We start from the raw sequence: 22215 nt of genomic DNA, 5'->3' as shown, positions 1-22215 counted from the left end.
TTGGTCATGGTGTATAATTATGCTGTATAAATGCTGCTAAATTCTGTTTGCTAGTATTTTGTTGAAGATTTTTCCATTAGTGTTCATAAGAGATATTGGTCTGTAGTTTTCTTGTAGTGTCTTTATCTGGCTTTGGCCTCATGTTGAGTTAGCAAGTGTTCCCTCCGTTTCAATTTTTTTGAAAAGTTTGAGAAGGATTGATATAATTCTTCTTGAAATGTGTAGTAAAATTCATCAATAAAGCTATCAGGTCTAGGAGTTAACTTTGATGAGAGATTTTTGATTGTTGATTCAATCTCCTTACTAGTTATATGTATATTCAGACTTTCTTTTTTTCATGAGTTAGTCTTAGTAGGTTTTATGTTTCTAGGAACCTGTCTATTTCATCTAGGTTATTCAATTTGTTGTACAATTGTCCATTGTACTCTCATATGATCCTTTTTGTTTCTGTAGAACCAGTAGTAATGTCTCTACTTTAATTTGACTTTAGTAATTTGAGTCGTTTTTCCTTCATCCATCTAGCTTTTTAAAAGTCTGTCAATTTTGTTAATCTCTTCAAAGAACCAATTTTTAGTTTCACTGATTTTTGCTACTGTTTTTTTAGTCTCTATTTCATTTAAATCTCCTCTAATCTTTATTTCCTTCTTTCTGCTGGCTTAGGATTTAGTTTGTTCTTTTTCCAGTTCCTTAAGTTGTAAAGTTAGGTTGTTGATTTAAATTTTTTTTTTTAATGTAAGCATTTATAGCTATAAATTTCTCCCTTAGCACTGCTCTCACTGTGTCCCATTGGTGTCGGCATGTTGTTTCTGTTTTCATTCATCTGTAAGTATTTTCTAATTTCCCTTGTGATTTCTTCTTTAATCCATTGTTTAAGAGTATATTGTTTAATTTCCACAATTTTGTGAATTTTTCAATTTTTTTGCTGTTGATTTATAACCTTCATCTCACTATGGTCAGAGAAGACACTTGGTACCATTATCTATCTTTTAAAATCTATTGAGACTTAATTTGCAGTCTAATATATGGTGTATCCTGGAAAATGTCCCCTTGTGCACTTGTGAAAAATGTGTATGCTATTGTTGTGGAGTGTTTTTTATATATATATACATATATATATATCTGGTAGATCTAGTTGGTTTATTGTGTTAAATCCTCTATCTCCTTACTTATTTTGTCTAGTCATTCTAACCATTATTGTGAGTACAGTATTAAAGTCGCCAACTGTCTATTTCTCTCTTCAATTTTGTCATTTTTGTTCTTTTTTTTTGGATAGTCTGTCATTAGATGTGTAAATGTTTATAACTGTTATATCCTTTTGCTGTCTTGAAACTTTTATTAATATATAATGTCCTTCTTTGTCTCTTGTTACCTATTTTGATCCAAAATTTATTTTTTCTGATACTGATATAGCTGCCACTACTATCTTTTGATTACTATTTGCATAGAACATCTTTTCTCATCTTTTCACTTTCAACCTGTTTGTGTCTTTGGATCTCAAGTGAGTCTCTTGGAGACAGCATACAGTTTGATCACGTTTTTATCCACTCTGTCAGTCTCTGTCTTTTGATTGAAGAGTTTAATCCACTGACATTTAAAGTAATTACTGATAAGGAGGGAACATTTCTGTCATCGTGCTGTCTTCTACATGCTATACGGCTTTTTTTGTCCCTCATTTCCTGCATTACTGTCTTCTTTTATGTTTCGTTGATTTTTTATAGCAAAATGTTTAAATTTCTTTCTCATTTCCTTTTGTGTATATTTTGTAGCTAATTTCTTTGTGGCTACCATGGGGATTACATTTAACAACCTAAAGTTACAATACTCTAATTTGAATTTATACTAGTTTAACTTCAATAATATATAAAAACTCTGCTCCTTTACAGTTCTCTGTCCACCTCTGTTTCTTTTGGTTGTTGATTAGAAAACCAAAATTATATCTTTATACATTATGGGCCCCAATACATAAACTAATAATCTTTTAAATACATTAGTCTCTTAAGTTATGGTGAAAACGAGATTTGGAGTTACAAACCAAAATTAGAGTAATGCTAGCTTTTACACTCATTAAAAAAATGTATTAGTCTCTTAAATCATATAGAAAGCAAAAAGTGTAGTTACAAACCATTCTTACAATAATACTAGCTTTATAGTTTCCCATGTATTTACTTTTTTTGAGATTTTTATTTCTCCCTATAGTGTTGAGTTACTGTCTAGCATTCTTTCATTTCACCTTTCAGGACTCTCTTGTAGGGCAGGACTAGTGGTCATGAACTCCCTCCGATTTCGTTTATCTGGGAACATCTTAATTTCTCCCTCACTTTTGAAGGACAGTTTTGCTGGAAACAGTATTCTTGGTTGGCAGTTTTTTATTTTAACACTTTGCATACATTGGCCCACGGTCTTCTGGACTCCAAAGATTTTTATTTTCTGTGCCTCATTCAATAATTTCCATTCTCTTACCTTCAAGTTTGCTGATTCTTTCTTTTGCCTGCTCAAATCTGCCTCTGAATCCCTCTAGTAGATTTTTTTCATTTCAATTATTGTACTCTTCAGGTCCAGAATTTTTTTGGTTTCTTTTTAGGTTTTCTATTTTCTTGTTGATATTTCCACTGTGTTCATACATTGTTCTCTTGATTTTCTCTACATCTTCCTTTAGTTCTTTGATCATCTTTAAGACAACTGCTTTAAAGTCTTTGTCTAGTAGATCTGCCACCAGGTCTTTTCATGACAGTGATTTATTTTTTTCCTTTGAATGGTCATACTTTGCTATTTCTTTGTATGCCTTGTGATTTTTTTATTGAACAGTAGTCATTTGAATCTAATAAAGTCATAACTTTGAAAATCACATTCTCCCCCTTCTCTAGGGTTTGTTGATTTTTCTTATTGTTTTTGGATTTTCGATTGTTGTAGGGTATCTCTGTGCCAAAGATCTGTCTGAGGTGTACATGCAGTATCTTCTTAGGTTTTTACTGAGCCTTTCCCTGAACATGTGCAGTCACTTTCTAATTTTCTCCATATATGCAATTGTTTTTGAATGTCCTAGTCTTTAATGTCTGGCTCATGAAAGGGTAAAAAGTAAAAATAAAGGGGAGGAAAAAGTGCAGCTCCTTTAAATCCTCTAGAAGTACATCGCCGAGAGGTGGAGGACTTATAACAATGAGAGGGGTGGAGAAGCAACGAAGAGGCTACCCACCTCTTTGTCTATACCTCTGTGATCAGAAGTAACAATCAGAAAACAGATCCCTGATATCTGGAGAACAGGGTCTTTTTTGCCCGTCATAGCTCCTACCCACTGTGTACAAGGTGCTCCAGGAACATATGCACAGCTACCTGGCAACTGGCTGAGGATGCAGGATGCGGATGGTTAGCTGCTCCTGTCCTGAACAGAAATTGACTTAAATTAACCACAATTTATCCTCCAGTACTTCCCCTGAATGTTGCAAGCCTTCAATAGACTCGAGTTCCAAAATGGTTATGTTAGACAGACTCAGCCAGTACAACTGTTGTCTAAGTGGGGAGACAGATCCCTGATGCTTCTTACTCCATCACCTTCCCAGAATCCTTCTTTCTCTTTTTAACGATATTGTCTTGTGACTTTCTTCAGTAAGGCTATAAACTAAATTGTGTCCAATGACTTTAAAACTGGAAATCTGAATGGCTTATCAGGCCTTTCTGGTCCTGAAAAGATTGTTGTTAATTAATGTCTTGTGTGCTGGATTACTTGAGAGGAGGGGATGGTAGCAGGGTAGAGAAAGGGAAGAGGCAATAGGTCTGATGAAGGCACTATTGGTTTTTTAACCCAACTCCCATACTCAACCCTCCTACTATAAAGACCAAAACACCAGATACTCACTTTCCCAACCTCCCATGCAGCTAACATTAAATCTGTCACACAGTTCAGGACAACGACACAGAAATACAGTGGGGTTTAGAGTAGAAGACTGTACTTCTGGGGAAGCTTTTGTTTCCTTATAAAAGAGAAAGCTAGAGAAGGAAAGTCCTTGGTGCTCACCCATTTTTCTTCCTCATCCTTTGTCAGGAAACTAACTTGAAACTAAAAGGTAAAAGCTAAAAATGGCAAAGCAGAGAGATAGAAAGAACCTAGGTCCTCTAGTTTAGCTGCTCAAAGAGTCTTAATTCTTGTGTTATAGGGATTCACAAAGTTTTAAGCTATTGTTAGTTACTTGTAGCTGAAACCGTTCCTAACCAATAATGATTTTCAAGATATATAGACTTTTCCTCTTTTTCTATTTAAGGAACTTAGAAAGTGAAATACATAAGAAAGTATCTCATTCTATAACTTCATGAGCATTTATCAGTTTAATTCCATTCAACAAATGCAGAATTCCAATTTTATTTTCACATAGTATATCAAATAAATTATTCCATCTCATCATTACCTATTGCCCAGGGTTCCTTAAAAACAATGGTTATATAATGTTTGGGTTTTTGGAAGGGCAAAATGGGAGGAGTGAGGGACCTTAAGAGGCTGCTCTTTACTCCACACCTCTTTACTAAGGTGTGGAGTTTTTAGTTTGAACCACATCTTTTCTTATTCCTCGCTGCCTCTCTCCCTCAATACCCAATGGCTGGCTCTTTATTAAACTACAGGGCACTCTTGGGAACTATATTTAAGAATTTACAACAATATCCACTATCTTTCTTTAGATGGCAGCTACTTACTTGGATGGATTACATGCTTAACAAACTTTAAAGGACCAGGGCCTAGGAGCAGAGAGATCCCAGTAGCTATTCAGCAGGGCTTGGTTTTGTGTCAGTTACATGGCTAATTGATTTCTCCACAGCTCTTGCCCAATGGTAGACCTTTTAGTATTCTATTTTCCAAATGTAGCCACTTAGTTGGGGTACCATTAAAGTCCTCAAAGGAAAATAAAGAGATATCTTTCGGTCTCCAAACACACTCACTCACTCACCCACCAATAATTCCAAAATGTAGCAATATATTTTTGTTTTAAAGAAACTATCAAAGCTTAAGTACCCAGGGCCTTAACAAGAGGTTATAGGCTGGTAAAGAAATAGGCAAAGACTCAATGGTTTGGCAGATCTCTTGAAAAAACCAGAAGCTTGTAGAGTATACTAATTCTGCTTTGCCACCTTAATTTAATAAAGAAAAAAAATTCTTTCCCTAATTTGTTGACATATTCAGCTGATTTTCTTTGTGTCTAATTTGGAGAGTTTTGAAATAAAACCAGGCAAATGGGAAATTCCTTAAATTTTGGATATTTGCTTTTTAACCATAAGAGATACTCTTTGGAATGTTGTCCACTGAATAGAGCGGTCTAATTAAAAAAACACAGGCAAGCAGAGGAAAAGTAACAGTAACATGTATCCACATGCACCTTGACTGTTACAGTGATCTAAAACAGCAGCAACACATCAGTTTCCCCAGAAACTGTCCGTTAACTTCTGCAGTTTCATCTCCTGCTGCTCTCTACAATTTGTGTTCTATCAACATCAAGCTACTTATAGTTTCTTTGAATATATCATGTTTTTTCATTCTTTTGTATTTTCTGTTCTCCTATGTTCTCTACCTTTTCTGTCCCACAAATTTCTCTTTATCTTTCAAAACCTGTTAAAGAATCATCTCCATGGAACTTTCCTTAATGTCTACCAGATCTCTCAGTACTTGCAAATACTATGTTTATATTATTACCCTTATCATATTACAATGTAATTACATTTTTATGTGCCTGACTCCCCTACAAGACAGTGAACACTTCGATGTCCTTATATGTCTTTCTGTCACTAGTATCTAGCATGATGTCCAGTACATTGCAAATATTCAAGTATTTTTTATTAAACTGACCCCACAAAGGCTAATAAGGGTCTCACTGAATTTAGAAAATTATTCATGGGCTATTTCTGCAAACTGGTCCCAGGTTTACTCAAGGTTGGAGATATTTGGCAAAATACACAAAGGGAAATGCCTTGATTTTATTCTTTCAATGGATCCTTTGTGTGTACTAAGTCTCTTACTAGAGACATTTGTGAAAACCCATATTTGATTCTTGATTGTGGTCTAAAATGTTAACAAACTGTTCTTATTAAATACAACCTCCCACCCTATTATATCAGAATGTAGACAAATCAGGAGGTGTTAATGGGATCCTATTAACCTTCATATCACATTACAACAGCCTCATCTGTTAAGTAAAGAGAGGAGTAAGGATAAACATAAAGGCCATAAGCATACTGATGGGTGTCAGGGAGAAACTAAGTCTCTGGTAGTCCCAGTCCTCACTTCTTGGTAACAATTCACTATAGCAGATTTCAACCACAGTGTGGTAGGCTGATAATGGCTCCTATATTAATTTGCTAGAGCTGCCCTGTCAAAGTACCACAAATCTGGTGGCTCAAACAGTAAAAATGTATTGCCTCACAATTCTAGAGGCCAGAAATCTGAAATCAAGGTGTCAGCAGGACTGGTTCATCCAGAAAGATATGAGAGAAAATCTGTTTCATGCTTCTTTCCTAGTTTCTGGTGGTTTGCTGGCAATTTTCAGTGTTCCTTGGTTGTGGCAGCATAACTCCAAACTGTACATGGTGTTCTCCCTGGGTGCATGTCTGTATCCAGTTTCCGTTTTTTATCAGGATACCAATTATTTTGGATGGGGCCCATCCTACTACAGTATGACTTCATAATAACTAATTACATCTACAATGATCGTATTTCCAAATGAGGTCACATTCTTAAGTACTTGGAGCTAGGATCTCAACATGTAAATTTGGGGGGACACAATTCAACCCACAAGATCTCCTAAAGATATGTCCATGTCTTAATTCCTAGAAATTGTGAATGATACTTTATATGATGATTAAATTAAGGAATCTGAAATGAAGAGGTTATCCTGGATTATTTAGTTGGGCCCTCAATCCCATCACAAGTATCCTTAGAGAGGTAAAGGAAGACACACATAAAGAGGAGAAGGTGATGTAAAGACAGAAGCAGAAATTGTTGTGTTGTAGCCACAAGCCAAAAAATGCTGGCCGCCAAAAGAAGCTAGAAGAGGTAAGGAAAGGATTCTTTTGAGAGCCTCCAGAGAGAGTGTGGTTCTGCCCATACCTTAATTTAGGACTTTTTGCCTCCTGCACTGTGACTGTAACAGATACGGTAGATAGAAAACCAACTATATCAATAATCACTTTAAATGTCAAGGATCTAAATATACCAATTAAAAGACAGAGATTGTCAGAGTGGATCAAAAATAAGACCCAAACTATGTGTTGTTCACAATAAACTCACTTTAAATAAAAAGACATATAAATAAAAAGTAATGGGATGGAGAAAGAGAACCATGGTGACAGCAATCAAAATAAAATGGGAGTAACTATATTAATTTCAGACAATGCAGACTTCAGAGTAAGGAACATTATCAGGGAGAAAGAGGGGCACTACATAATGACAAAGGGGTCAATACTCCAAGAAAACAAAATAATCCTTAATGTTTATGTGCCTAATGACAGTGTCAAAATTCCTAAGATCAAACTCTTAGAACTACAAGGAGAAACAGATGAATCCACTATTATAATTGGAGACTTTAACACTCTTCTATCAGAAATGGACAAATCTAGCAGGCAGAAAATCAGTAAGCCCACAGTTGAAATTAACAGCACTACCAATCAACTGGATATGATTGATATCTAAAGAATTCTTCATCCAAGATTACAGATTACACATTCTTCTCAAGTTTACATGGAAGGAACATTCACCAATATAGATCACATTCTGGGCCAAAGAACACATTTTCACAAATTTAAAAGAATAGAACCATACAATGTCTGCTCTTTGTAATAGCCCGCTGAAATGTGAAAGGGTTAAAGGATAATTAAAACCTGAAACTGGACAAAGGAAGTCTATACCTTAGGCCTAGTTTCTGGAACCCCTAACCACATTCTGTTAATCATGAAACTTGTAACAATGAGCTCATATGCTAACTGCCAATTTTAGTCTGTGTAACCCTGCTTGCTTGCATGGCATGAAAAATAATCAATTGTATATAAGCTGAAAATTACTGTTTGGCCATCGCCCATGGGAACACTGGCTATTGCCCATGGGAACATAGGCAATCACCCATAGGAACATAACATTCTAACAATAAGCTTTCTGCTTCTGTACTTCCCGCTTGCACACCTGACCAGTGGGTTGACAGGTAATGAATAGGAGAAAGATGGACCTTTGTATTTAAGACAGAATGAGGAATGGGATTTGGGGCTTAAAAACCTTGTATCTTGGCAATTCGGGGCTGCTCCTTTGCAAGGAAAGCCGCTGGCTAATAAACTGTCTCCTGGTTAAGAGCACTCAAGTTGGGTCTGGTTATTCTGGACACAACACTCTTAAACCACAATGGAGTTAAACCAGAAATCAATGGCAGAAAGATAGCTGGAAAATCCCACAATATTTGGAGATTAAATAACACATTTCTAAATAACACATCAGTCAAAGAAGAAATAGAAATCTCAAGAGAAATTTTAAGATATTTTGAACTAAATGAAAATAAAAAACAACTTATCAAAATTTGTGAGATGTACAAAAACAAAGCTTAGAGGGAAATTTATAACATGAATGGATATACTCAAAAAGAAAAACAATCCAAAATAACCTAAGCATTCCCCTTAGGAAACTAAAAAAAGAAGAGCAAATTAAATTCAAAGAGCAAATTAAATTCAAAGCAGAAGAAAATAAATAATAATGAAAATTGGAGTAGAAATCAATGAAATTAAAAACAGGAAATCAATTAAAAAAATCAATAAAACTAAAACCTGGATCAATAAAACAATAAACTTCTAGCTAAGCTAAGAAAGAGAAAAGACACAAATTACCAACATCAGAAAAGAGGGGACGAAAAGAGGGGACATCACTACAGATTCCTCTGACATTAAAAGGATAATAAAGGAATATTATGAACAACTTTATTCCCACAAACGTGATAACCTAGATGAAATAAACCAGTTCCTTAAAAGACACAATCCTCTATAATTCAGACAATAAGAAATGGACAATCTGAATAGGCTCATATCTATTAAATTAATTGAATCAACAAATGACCTTCTAAAACAGAAAGTACCGGGTCCAGATGAGTTCAGTGGTGAATTCTATCAAAAATGTAAGGAAAAACTTATACCGATTCTCTACAATCTCCTCCAGAGAACAGAAGCAGAAAGAATACTTTCTAACTTATTCTGAGGTCAACATTACCCTAATATCAAAACCAGAGAAAGACATTACAAGAAAACTACAGGCCAATATCTGTCATGAAAATAAATGTGAAAATGTTCAACAAAATATTAGTAAATCAAATCCAACAATGTATAAAAAGAATTATACACCACAACCAACTGGGATTTATCCCAAGTATGCAAGGCTGGGTCAACCTTTAAAAATTTATTAATGTAATTCATCACATCGGCAGGCTAAAGAAGGAAAATCACATGATCATATCAATAGATGCAGAAAAAGCACTTGACAAAATCCTATATCCATTCATGATAAAAACTTTCAGCAAACTAAGAATAGAGAATTTTCTTAATTTATTAAAGAACATCTACAAAAAACCTACAGCTAACATCATACTTAATGGTGAAAAACTTGAAGCTTTCCTGCTTAGATGAAGAACATGGCAAGGCTGGCCCCCAACTCTCAATACTCTTTTTCAACATCATATTGCATGTCCTAGTTAATGCAATAAGACAAAAAAGGAAATAAAAGATATAGATTGGTCAGGAAGAAATAAACTATCTTTGTTCACAGATGATACGATGATCTATGTAGAAAATCCAGAAGAACTGATGAAAACTCCTGGAATTAGTAAGTGATTACAGCAAAGTTGTAGAATATAACGTTAATATACAAAAGTCAATTGTTTTCCTATATACCAGCAATGAACAAGTGGAATTTGAGATTAAAAACCAACTATATCAATAACATTTACATTAGCATCCCCCAAAATGAAATACTTAGGTATAAATCTAACAAAATATGTACAAGATCTGTATGAAGAAAATCACAAAACTCTGATTAACAAAAGCAAAGAACTAAATATATAGATATTTATAGATATTGTAAAGATATATAGATATTGTAAAGATATATAGATATTGTAAAGATATCAGTTCTTCCCCAACTTGATCTATAGATTCAATGCAGTACCAATCAAAATCCCAGCAAGTTATTGTGGGTATTGACAAACTGATTCTAAACTTTATATGGAGAGGCAAAAGACCCAGAATAGCCAACACAATACTTAATGAGAACAATGTTAATAGACTGACACTACCCGACTTCAAAATATACTGTTAAAGTTATAGTAATCAGTGTAGTATTGCTGAAAGAACACATGAAAAGATCGATGGAATAGAATACAGAACCTAGAAACAGATCCACGTAAACATCTTTAACAAAGGAAGAAAGGCAATAGAAAGGAGCAAAGATGATCTTTTTAACAAATAGTGCTGGGGCAAATGAACATGTGCATGCAAAAAATTAATGTAGACACAGACCTTAAACCCTTCACAAAAATTAACTCAAAATGAATCATAGACATAAATGTAAAAGACAAAGCTATAAAACTCCTAAAAGATAACATAAATCTTGGTTTTGGTGATGACATTTTATTTATTTTTTACGTTTTATTTTTTAAATTTTTTAAAAATTATTTATTTATTTTTTTAATTGAAGAAATTATTTAAATTCCGTCCCCCCATCTACCTACTCCCTTTTCCCTCCCCCTTACCCTTTGGTAACCACTAGTCCATTGTCCATGTCCATGAGTCTCTGTTTGATTGTCCTGTTCATTTGTTGCTTTTAGGTTTATATCCCACACATAAGTGATATCATGTGATTTTCAATATTTTCTGTCTGGGTTATTTCACTTAGTATGATTATTTCAGGGTCCATCTATGTTGTTGCAAATGGCAGTGTTTCATCTCTTCTTATGGCTGAGTAATATTCCATTGTACATATGTGCCACAGCTTCTTTAGCCAATTATCTATCGTAGGACACTCTGGTTGCTTCCATGTCCTGGACACTGAATAATGCTGCTATGAACACTGGTGTGCAAATATCTTCTCGGATATGAGTTCTCAAGTTTTTGGGGTAAATACCCAGTAGAGGGATTGGTGGATCATATAGTAGATCAATTCTTTATTTTTTGAGGAACCTACATACTGTTTTCCATAGTGGCTGTACCAATTTGCAGTCCCACCAGCAGTGTATGAAGGATCCACATCCTCTCCAACATTTGTTATTACATGTCCTATTGATTATAGCTATTCTAACAGGTGTGAGGTATCTAACAGGTATGTCATTGTGGTTTTGATTTGCATTTCCCTAATAGATAGCGATGTTGAGCATCTTTTCATACATCTGTTGGCCATTTGTATGTCCTCTAGGGAGAAGTGTCTGTTCATGTCCTCTGCCCGTATTTTGATTGAATCATTTTTGTTGTCCTTATTGTTATTGAGTTGTATGAATTCTTTGTATATTCTGGACATTAGGCCCTTATTGGCGTTGCTTGCAAATATACTTTCCCACTTTGATGGTTGTCTCTTTACTTTGTTGATAATTTCTTTTGCTGAGCAGAAGCTTTTTAGTTTCATGTAGTCCTATTCATTTATTTTGGCTTTTACTTCATAAAATCCTCTTTAAGTCCAAGGTCCTTGAGTTTCGTTCCTATGTTATCTTCTATGCATTTTATTGTTTCAGGTCTTATATTTAAGTCTTTAATCCATTTTGAGTTAATTTTGGTGTGTGGTGATAGACAACAGTTCAATTTTATTCTTTTGCACATGGCTTTCCAGTTTTCCCAGCACCATTTATTGAAGAGTCTTTCCTTTCTCCACTGTATATTTTTGGCTTTTTTTGTCAAAAATTATTTGCCCACATAAATATGGGCTTACTTCTGGACTCTCAATTCTGTTCCACTGGCCCATGTGCTTGTTTTGCTGCCAATACCATGCTGTTTTGATTACTGTCACTTTGTAGTATAATTTCAAGTTGGGCAGAGTGATGCCTCCAGCCTCATTCTTTTTTCTCAGGATGGCTTTGGCAATTTGGGGTCTTTTGTGCTTCCATACAAATCTGATGATTTTTTGTTGTATTTCTTTAAAAAATGTTGATGGACTTTTGATGGTGATTGTATTAAATCTGTATAGTACTTTATGGACTTTTGATGGTGATTGCATTAAATCTGTATAGTATTTTAGGTAATAAGGTCATTTTAACTATGTTGATTCTTCCAATCCAAGAATATGGAATATCTTTCCATTTCTTTGTATCTTCTTTGATTTCTTTTAACAGGGTCTTATAGTTTTCATTATATAGGTCTTTCACATATTTCGTTAGATTTATTCCTAAGTATTTTATCCTTTTTGTTGCAACTGCAAAAGGAATTATTTTTTCCACTTCTTTTTCTGACACTTCGTTATTAGAGTATAGAAACACTATGGATTTTTGAACATTGATTTTGTATCCAGAGACTTTACTGTATTTGCTTATTGTTTCTAGGAGCGTTCTTGTGGAGTCTTTAGGGTTTTCTATATAGAGAATCATGTCATCTGCAAATAGTGACAGTTTGACTTCTTCATCTCCTATTTGAATGCCTTTTATATCTGTCTCTTGTCTGACTGCATTCACTAAGACCTCCAATGTCATACTGAATATGTGGTGATAGTGGACAGCCTTGCCTTGTTCCTGATCTTAGAGGGAAGGTTTTTAGTTTTTCGTCATTAAGTATAATGTTGGCTAAGGGTTTGTCATATACGGCCTTTATTATGTTAAAGTACTTTCCTTCTATACCAATTTTGTTAAGTGTTTTGATCATAAATCGGTGCTGTATCTTGTTGAAGGCTTTTTCTGCATCTATTGATATGATCATATGATTCTTATTTTTAAATTTGTTTATGTGGTATATCACATTAATCTATTTGCATATGTTGAACCATCCCTGTGCCTCTGGGATGAAGCCCACTTGATTGTGGTGTATAATCTTTTTAATATGTTGCTGTATTCGATTCGCTAGTATCTTATTTAGGATTTTTACATCTGTGTTCATGGGAGATATCGGTCTGTAGTTTTCTTTTTTTGTGTTATCTTTACTAGGTTTTGGTATCAGGGTGATACTGGCCTCATAAAATGAGTTGGAAAGTACTGTCTCTTCACTTTTTTGGAAGAGTTTGAGGAGAATAGGTATTATATCTTCTTTGACTGTTTGGTAGAATTCACTGGTGAAGCTGTGGTGATGACTTTTTAGATATAATATACCAAAGGTATGATTCCATGAAAGGAATAATTGGTAAGCTAGACCTCATTAAAATTAAAAACTTCTCTGTGAAAGACATGTCAAGAAAATGAGAAGACAAGCCACACTGAGAGAAAATATTTGCAAAAGATACATCTGATAAAGGACTGTTATCAAAATATATATAAAGAACTCTTAAAGCTCAACAATAAGGAAACAATCCAATTAAAAAATAGTCAAAGACCTTGACAGACACCTCACCAAAGAAGATATACAGACGGCAGCAAATGAAAAAAGCATATGAAAAGATGTTTCACGTAAGTCTTCTCATCAGAGAAATGCAAATTAAAAAATGACATCTCACTACACACCTATTTAAGTGGTCAAAATCTGGTTCTCTGACATCAAATGCTTGTGAAGGTGTGACACAACAGGATCTCTCATTCATTGCTAGTGGGAACAGAAAATAATACAGCCACTTTGGAAGACAGTTTGGCAGTTTCTTACAAAACTAAACATTCTCTTACCATACAATCTAGCAATCATGATCTTTGGTATTTATCCAAGGAGTTGAAAACTATGTCCACACAAAAACCACACACGGATGTTTATAGAAGCTTTGCTCATAATTGCCAAAACTTGGAAGCAAAAAAGATATCCTTCAGTAGATGAATGTATAAATTGTGGTACATCCAGATAATGGAATATTATTTAGTGCTAAAAAGAAATGAGGTATCAAGCCATGAAAAGACAAGCAAGTATCTTAAATGCATAGTATTAAGTGAAAGATTCCAATCTGAAAAGACTACATACTGTGTGATTCCAACTATTTGACTTTCTGGAAAAGGCAAAACTATGAAGACACTAAAAAGATCAGGGGTTGCCAGAGGGTGGGAGAATAGAGGGGATAAGGATTAATAGGTAGAACTCAGAGGATTTTTAGGGGAGTTAAAATACTCTATATGATAATATAATGATTGATACATGTCATTATACACTTGACAAAACTCATCAAATGTACAACACTAAGAGCGAACCCTAAGGTATACTATGGACTTTGAGTGATTATAACAAGTCAGTGTACGTTAATCGGTTGTAACAATCGTACCACTCTGGCGGGAGATGTTGATAATGGGGGAGGCTATGTATACGTGGAGGCATGGAATATAAATATGAGGACTCTCTGTACCTTCTTCTCAGTTTTGCTGTGAACTTAAAAGAGCTCTAAAAACATAAAAGTCTTTAAAAAATTGACAACCACTAAGTAAGATAGCTTGTCACGCATTTATTCTCATAGAGTGCTCAGAAAAAAGCCTGAAAAATTAAGCCTGAAACAGGGTACTCATTGCTTATTAATCTAATGTTAAGACAGAAAAGCATAGCATAGCAGAAAGTCCAGTTTCCAAGCAAGAATTGTTGTCTTTTTCACAGAACTCCAATCCAATTATGCCCTAGCCGCTGATTTTTCTATCACCACTTTCCCTTTGTTTCAGAGACAGCATTCACGACCTTCTGTTCATGCGGTAAGGAAAAAAATCGCTTCCCAGAAAGGCTTATCCCACTGCATTTTACTAGATAAAGGAAAAACAAAAAGCTATTTGACTCTGACAAGCTGATTACTGTCTGTGGAGGAGCAAAATGCGTCCCTTAGGACTCAGAGAATAGCCAACAAGGTACAATATGTTCAAACCTTAACCACTGCCCCTGCCAAGAGCTGCTACATATGTGCACACTACTCTCCTCTGAGAAGTCACATGCACATAACTGAAAATGTAAGCCTCCATAAGGCCTGTCTGGCTATAGTTTCAAATACATGTAAAGTGCAAGAATGCTGAAATAAAGTCTCCCCTTTTCACTTTGCAATTACCTAGGTAAAACTTAGAAGGGAAGAAAGGAAAGATCGAAGAGGAAATAGCTAAATTGTTGAATCTAAATGGTGCCTTATAAACACATTTAGACACCTAGACCCCTGAACATTTTAGAGTAACCACTATTATTGTCATCTCCCAATACAGCCGAAGTGGTCTACAGTTTCTTCCTTAGTCCTAAGAAATACCTTGAAACTGAAGCAAAATGTCTAAAGTTATGAATACAGTGAAAAAATTAATGCACACGGATTGCCACTGAGTGAAAAAAAAATAATGCTCACTGAAGTGATAGACGTCTGTCATACTATCTACTCTCTCTGGTATTATGCAGCTAACTTCACCTAGACACCATAACTGAGATCTTTAAAATTATCTCAGCAACTCTTTTCACTTGATTCAAATAACTGATGCCAGTTAAAGTTTTGTTTTGTTTTTATTTTGAGAACAGAGACACAAAGTAACTAAAGCTTAGCATTAAAAGGGAGCATTAAAACTTCAAAAGAAAGTATATATCCTATTAAGTTTGTAGTCTATGTTCTATAGGTTGCTGCTCTGAATCACCTTTCTGCTGCATTTACAGTTTTACAGGAACTCCTGGCAGGGGACACACACACACGTGCATACATATACAACTAACTGGTCTGTCCGAGGCACCCGGCAAAATAAACAAATGAGATCTTTGGACACCTAGAGTGATCATTTTAGTAGTTTGTGAGCTTGCCTAATAACGCATTCTCAGCTCTGAAGCCAAGAATTTGACTTCATGGTCAAAAGAAGAATAGAAAAGACTTCAGTCAGATATTTCCTGCAGCTGAATACAGTTAATTTCACATAGTCCACAGTTATGCAATGAATCATTATCAGAATCAAGAAGGAAAAAATATATTTTAAGCAACTCTCCAGTAAAAGATAAAAACATTAAGACAAAACATACAAAGAATCTCTTTACTATAGACATCAACCATGAGTCTCTAATCTCTTTTGATCCTCTGTGTACTCTACATATTATCACAAATTATTTCACATAAATATTTCCATGTATCTATTTAGTGATAGATTTTCACTTCCAATGATAAATTAAACCTCCTCTGCATTAACGGACCATAGTTTGTGTAAGAGAAAAATGAAAGGGCAGATATATGGAAGTGCTATGAAGTCAAAGGAGAGGATGTGAAATATGAGTGAGGAAGAATTTTATTATTCAAAAGGTAAGACCCTCCATGTAGTCTAATGTCAAAAATGTCAGAGAATAAACAAGCTACGAATCACTGGGAAGAATATACATCTCCCTACACTGTTAACATACTTCAAATCATACCTTAATTCTACCTTAGTCATAATATTTCCTCTTGTTACCAATTAAGTATGGTAGCTACAATAACAAAAGTTGCATTACTACATGGCACTATACAAAGCAAGTTACCCGGATACCATCCTTTGCATCTGGAAACTTACAGCCATAAAACTAAGATGGGGAAGAAGGGAATATGAATCAGGAAGTGACACAGTCTAGAATTCACAAAGATGACACTACAATGCTTCTTTGGGCCTACTAGTGGAGTATATGTATGCTGTGAATTTTAGGTCCCAGCTTTCTAGCTCTATCTACATTTCTTATTGATCAAAAATTTTCTTTTCCATCTTAAAATCATGTCCCTGCTACAAAACAATGGTTATTTATCTCACAGAGAGTTAGACACATTTCAGCAGCATTCCCAGGCAGATTAAAAAAAAAAAAAGACATTATAGATTAAGGCTGAGGCAGTTGCAGAGAGGTCTCTTCATTTTAGTAAGCATTCTCATCTTTTTGTACAGGCAGAGCTCAGCAGTCGATCCAACTCTCTAGTATGGCATCCAGATGCCTAGATCAGCAACAAACTACAGCTAGGATGTACTTAACTGATTATATTTGGCCTATTTACCAAAAACTACTTATTCATTTTTTTCTTCTGCTAGATGTGCATATTTTATGTATATGAAAAAGAATAAGGAAGTAGTTTACACTAGTAGTTAGGAGTGCTGGTCTGGAGTCTCTTTGTATTACAGCTCCATCATAAAATATTGAGTGATCTTGTACAAATTATTTAACCTCTCTGAGCCTCAGTTTTCTCATCTGTAAAATAGGGATATTATATCCCCCCTTAAGGAATTTCTAGGATTAAATAAAATAATACCTGTAAAGCACTTTTCCACAGTTCACGATAAGAGCTCAGTTTTTATTATTATTGCTGCTTCTGCTGCTGTTATTATTATTACACTGATAAAGTTAAACAATTTTCTTTATAATTTGTTCTCTCTCATTACCCCCATATGATCCCCTGGGTGGAATACAATTTTCTTGAACATTATATAAACACAACATTTCCTCCAAGTTGTATGTGTATTTATGCATACATGAGCTGTTGGCCTGTACTACTTATGTTTATCCTGAATACCATGCCATAGAGCCTTCCCTAGGCTAATGTTCATTTTACCAGAGTCATTTTGGTTCAGTAAGTATGGAAATTAAATTAGTATTGAGGTCAAGACTGAAAGATTCTCATATGCAGCCAAATCTAGAAGATAAAGAGTTAATATCGCTATGAAAAGAGATCTTACCCAATACCAGGTAGTTTAAATTCTAAGTAGATAGGAAACTTGAATTCTAAAACTACAGAAATGAGGTCACTTTCCTTCCTCCATATTTTACCAATCTAAATTTTCCGGAGTAGGAAAAGGAAGAAATCTCTCTTTTTCTATCCAAAGAGAATTAAGTTGCTTCCAGTGTTTACTAGGGCCATGCCTAAGGATTTATACTTCTCGACTAGCTTGTAGTAGAAGAAAGTTAAGGTATCCCAAAATTAGACTAAGAAGTAAATGTTATTTCTGACATCCTCATAAGTCGCCATGTCTCCTTTGCTTAGGGGCCATTCCACCTAAGCCAGTTCTTATCTACTAGCCTCTAACCCCAAATGAAAACTTCCATTCCTATATGTAGCCAATATTACATCTGTGGTTAAACTAATTAACACTAAAGTGTGAATTATAGCTCCATACTTTTTAAATAACTTATTAATTTACATGAATCTAAATGTAGAAGTACAAAGGGTTTATTTTTGGATGGGGAATCTTTCCTGTTTACCTTTATGATATACTGATTTTTTTCAATCATATATATATATATATAGGGTTACCCATGGGAGGGAGGGAGAGGAGAGACTTAATAGTCGTCAGCCTCTACAGAAGAAAAGGGTTCTACTTCCTCTTGCTTCACCCAGCCCTAATACCCTGACTCCACAGATATAGCCATTCAGTGTTCATCCTGTCTTTGCTCTGAACACCTAGAATCAGTAAAGTGTTAATAGGCAAGCCAAATCTTTTAAAATCAAAGAGGGAATAAAGGCTGGCTACTTAAATCTCTGGATAGACTCTTGGACTTTTAGAGGGACAGTGGAGCTATGACCTCACATGTCTAATTTTCTCTCCCCCTTTGTCCAGCTATTCCCAATCGCATGGTTATCTGCTTACAACTTAAAAAATTTAGAGGACTGTACGATTCTAACTATATGATATTCTAGAAAAGGCAGAACTATGGAGACAGTTAAAAGATTAAAGGTTACCAGCAGTTAGGGGTATGGGAGGGAGAAATGAATGGGTCATTTTTAGGGCAATGAAACTATTCTATACCATACTGTACTGGTAGATACACGTTATTTCTTATTATATATTTGTCAAAACCCATAAAATGTACAACACAAAGAGTGAACTCTAATGTAAACTTTAGTTAATAATAATATATCAATATTGGCTCATCAGTTGTAACAAATGTACCACAATAAAATGAGAGGAATATATGAGAATTCTGTACGTTTCACTCATTTTTTTTTTCTGTAAATGTAAAAACTAATCTAAAAAATAAAGTCTATTTTTTTAATCAGAGGAAGTACTGGTTAATAATTTCCACCAGGTACAATGGCTAATGAGAGTGAAGATAAGCTGTATAAGAGGAAGGCAAAAAGTAAAAAATTAGACTATATGGCTTGATCTCAAACTGCAGAGGACAGTAATCAAGAGCAAGGAAAGAGGCTTGAGGAAGTGAGGGAAACAGAGAAAGACAACCTCACACAGCATTTTCATAATGACTGCTGTGCAAAAACTAAAGCAAATATTATGTCCTTCAGAGAAAGAGAAGAGAAGCCAAGCTTATAAGAGGCATTGAGCTACTCAGCAGAAAAATCTCCACCATTAAGCCTCTGGCATACTTAAGAGTGTCACCCTGATACCTTTCCTTGTGGCTAAGAAATCAGTTTGTCATTGTAACCAAGTCTGCAATCTGTGCTGGTGCCAATCTTTATGGCAGACTGAAGTATTTTTCAGGAAAATCAAGGGATAATTGCCCAATATCAAAAGAAGATCTGACCCTTGGGAAGAAAAAGGAGGTGTTCCTTTTGCCACAGGATGATTCTCTCTGGAATAACATAAATGGCTCTTCGAGAGACATGTCTTTGATAAGCAGAGCTGCAATTCTGACAGCCAATCTGCTGAATGCCGAACAGAGCACTCACGCTTTCTACAGTGACTCAAAGGACATGGCAAGTCTGCAGATTTATTTTGCAGATTTTCCCTGTAGAGCTACTCAAGTTTTTCAAAGGCAAAAAGGAAGAATTCTTTCCTTCCAATCCAGGGAATTGCAAATTCCACCTGGGATCTAAAGACAGAATTATGTTTGCTCAAAATCTGACATCACTGATGTGAACAACAAGATTTAAAAGCAGGAATGATGGCTGGCAATTTTAGTCTTTAGAGCAGAAGTTGGTTCAGCTCTTCAATCTGCCAGCAGAATCAGAAGCCACACAGGGCACATGGTGTGCCAGACTGGGAATGGGCTAATTTTACAAAGTTCGTTCTCATTCTCTCTGTACTTTCACGTGACAACTGCATAAAGTCTAGATTCTTACCAAAGCATAATCTTAGGTAGCATAGTTCACTGCACACAAAAAAATTCAAAGTTAAACACAAAGGCATTATTACAAAGAGATAAACCCCAAAGCTTCCATCTTTTCTCCATGATGCTTTCCTTCTTGAAATCCTATCCTTAACCTGATAAATGTGTGAGAGATTTAAAAAGCAAAATCTACCTACGACCAACTATTAACAGCAGCATTTCTCCCTCACAATTTGTATGTCATTTCATGTCATTTCTTCAAGATGAAATTTTAAAAAAGAAAAGCTTTCTACACATCCGAACTCCAAAGTAGCAGCCCTGTGCTATAATTTATAGGACAGTCCCTCTGTGGTTAGATTTAACCCTCAACAAACAAAAGGAAACTAGGCTTGAGAATTAAGATATCCAATTTCTATTTAAATCTTTTTGTTATGACAAATAAAGAAATTAAACAACACTAAAATTTATAGGTAATCAGTTCTATTTTGATTTTTAAAAATATGTATTGCTATATTGAGCAAATACTCCGAAATAGGTACTGGAGCGAGGGGATTAGTAACAGCAAAATATAGCCCAGGAAATTATAAGCAGAAAACTAGAATAAATTCCCCCCCCAAAAAAATACATGCTTTTTTACAAAAATGAATAAAAAGATGACAAAAATAAAGATGTTTTGCTTTATAAACAATATTGGCAAACATTATATGTCAAATATTTAAACATAACCAAAAGTCTAAAAATTTAGCTAAGTAAATAACTAAGTCTTTATTAACATAACTATAATCCTTTCAAAGAGGTTTATCATTTGGTTATAAAGACTTAATTAAGATCAAGACCTGGCTCTGACCAAACTCAAGCTCAAGAGGCTTTTCTTATATTATAAAGTCCAATTTAAAAGGGGCATTGTGTTTTATTTAAGTTACTGCATATGGTTAAAAAGCTTAAGTTTACGTCCTTTGAGCAGAATGTGGATGCTCTCTTTCTTCTCCTATGAAAGAGCTTCCAGAGCATCTCTTGCACCTTGTTCATAATGCACAATTTATTGGCATTTTGTTTCCTTTCTAAATGGCCAGGAGGGAAGAACAGCTCCACAGCCACTGTGTGTGGTTAGTAATGATGCTTTTACTTGTCATTGTACAAAGCCTGTTAAATATTTACAACACAGACAGCAATATCTAAGTCCTAAACACCCAGTTGTGAGTTTGAATTTTTTTAGAAATAAATCTATGACAAGTTTTCCCCAGCAAAACGCCAGAAGACTTTACTAACAGCTTCAAGAGACCCAGAGGGTCCAGAGGAGCAGTTATAGGCCATCTGGTGATTACTTATTATTATTTATACAGCACTGTGGATATACACACAGATGTGTTATGAATCCGCATACAGAGTAGGCCCTAACAAGGGCTTCAGACAAAATGGGACTGCTGAGCAAGTCAATCTGCATTAAAGAAACACGCTAACCAGAGAGAGGGAGCACACTGGCTGTTCTTCAATCTGCTGCATTAGCTGGAAGAGTATTTGATAAAATGAAGAATTCTATATAATGATGACAATATCTTGTAAGTTAACAACTTACGTATATGTGGTTTTGCAGGGGTGGCAAATGAGGGATTAATGAAGGATAGGCTCTCAGATCCAGAAGGCACTTTATAAACTCGGAAGTTTGTAAAAAAAGGGACTAGGAAAGAGTCCCTCTCCTAACTTAGGAAGAACTGAGATATGCTAATACAGGATTTTTTTTTTTTTAAATCATGAATGCTATGAGAACAGTTCCTGGGCTCCCGTTTCAAATGTTAAGTCAAAAAGAAACAAGAGCGAATAACTGAAAAATTTTACCTTAATTTTTGGGGTATAGCTACAATTTAGGTTCATGTGCTTTTCTCTCTTTCGCTCTCTCTTTTTTTTCTGGCAGACTGGAACAAGGATGCTTTTAATCTACTATGCTTTTAGTAACATAATAACTATAATGTGAAAAACTAAAATAATCAACCATATGTTTCTAAGGACAAGTGTCAAGAGTGCCAGATCTGACGTTTTAAAACTTGGATTTAATTCCTTGTTCTTAACACCTCTACATTTGTTTTTATCCCAGTCCCAGTTTCATCTACACAATGCCTAACATCCAAGGTTACATAAAACTGCAGCACACTCAGAGTGGACTGAAAG

General features: G+C 35.0%; 1 protein-coding gene across 4 annotated transcripts in view; it reads right to left on the bottom strand.

The window, feature by feature from the left end:
- Positions 1-22215, bottom strand: part of LOC120602240 (cyclic AMP-dependent transcription factor ATF-7) — a 73932-nt gene that overhangs the window by 30873 nt on the left and 20844 nt on the right. Inside the window, exon 3 of one of the 4 annotated variants that reach the window (XM_039862295.1) lies at positions 3194-3379. The exons of the other annotated variants lie outside the window; for them this stretch is intronic. Within the exon in view, the coding sequence (XP_039718229.1) occupies positions 3194-3280 (87 nt within the window). The 5' untranslated portion in view covers positions 3281-3379. The remainder of the gene's footprint in view (positions 1-3193; positions 3380-22215) is intronic. 4 annotated transcript variants of the gene reach the window in all.

Source organism: Pteropus medius, unplaced genomic scaffold (genome assembly GCF_902729225.1).
Source record: "Pteropus medius unplaced genomic scaffold, Ma_sr-lr_union100, whole genome shotgun sequence".
NCBI lineage: Eukaryota > Metazoa > Chordata > Mammalia > Chiroptera > Pteropodidae > Pteropus > Pteropus medius.
Note: the sequence above shows the minus strand (reverse complement) of the source record. Positions and strands in the feature narration are given on the sequence as shown.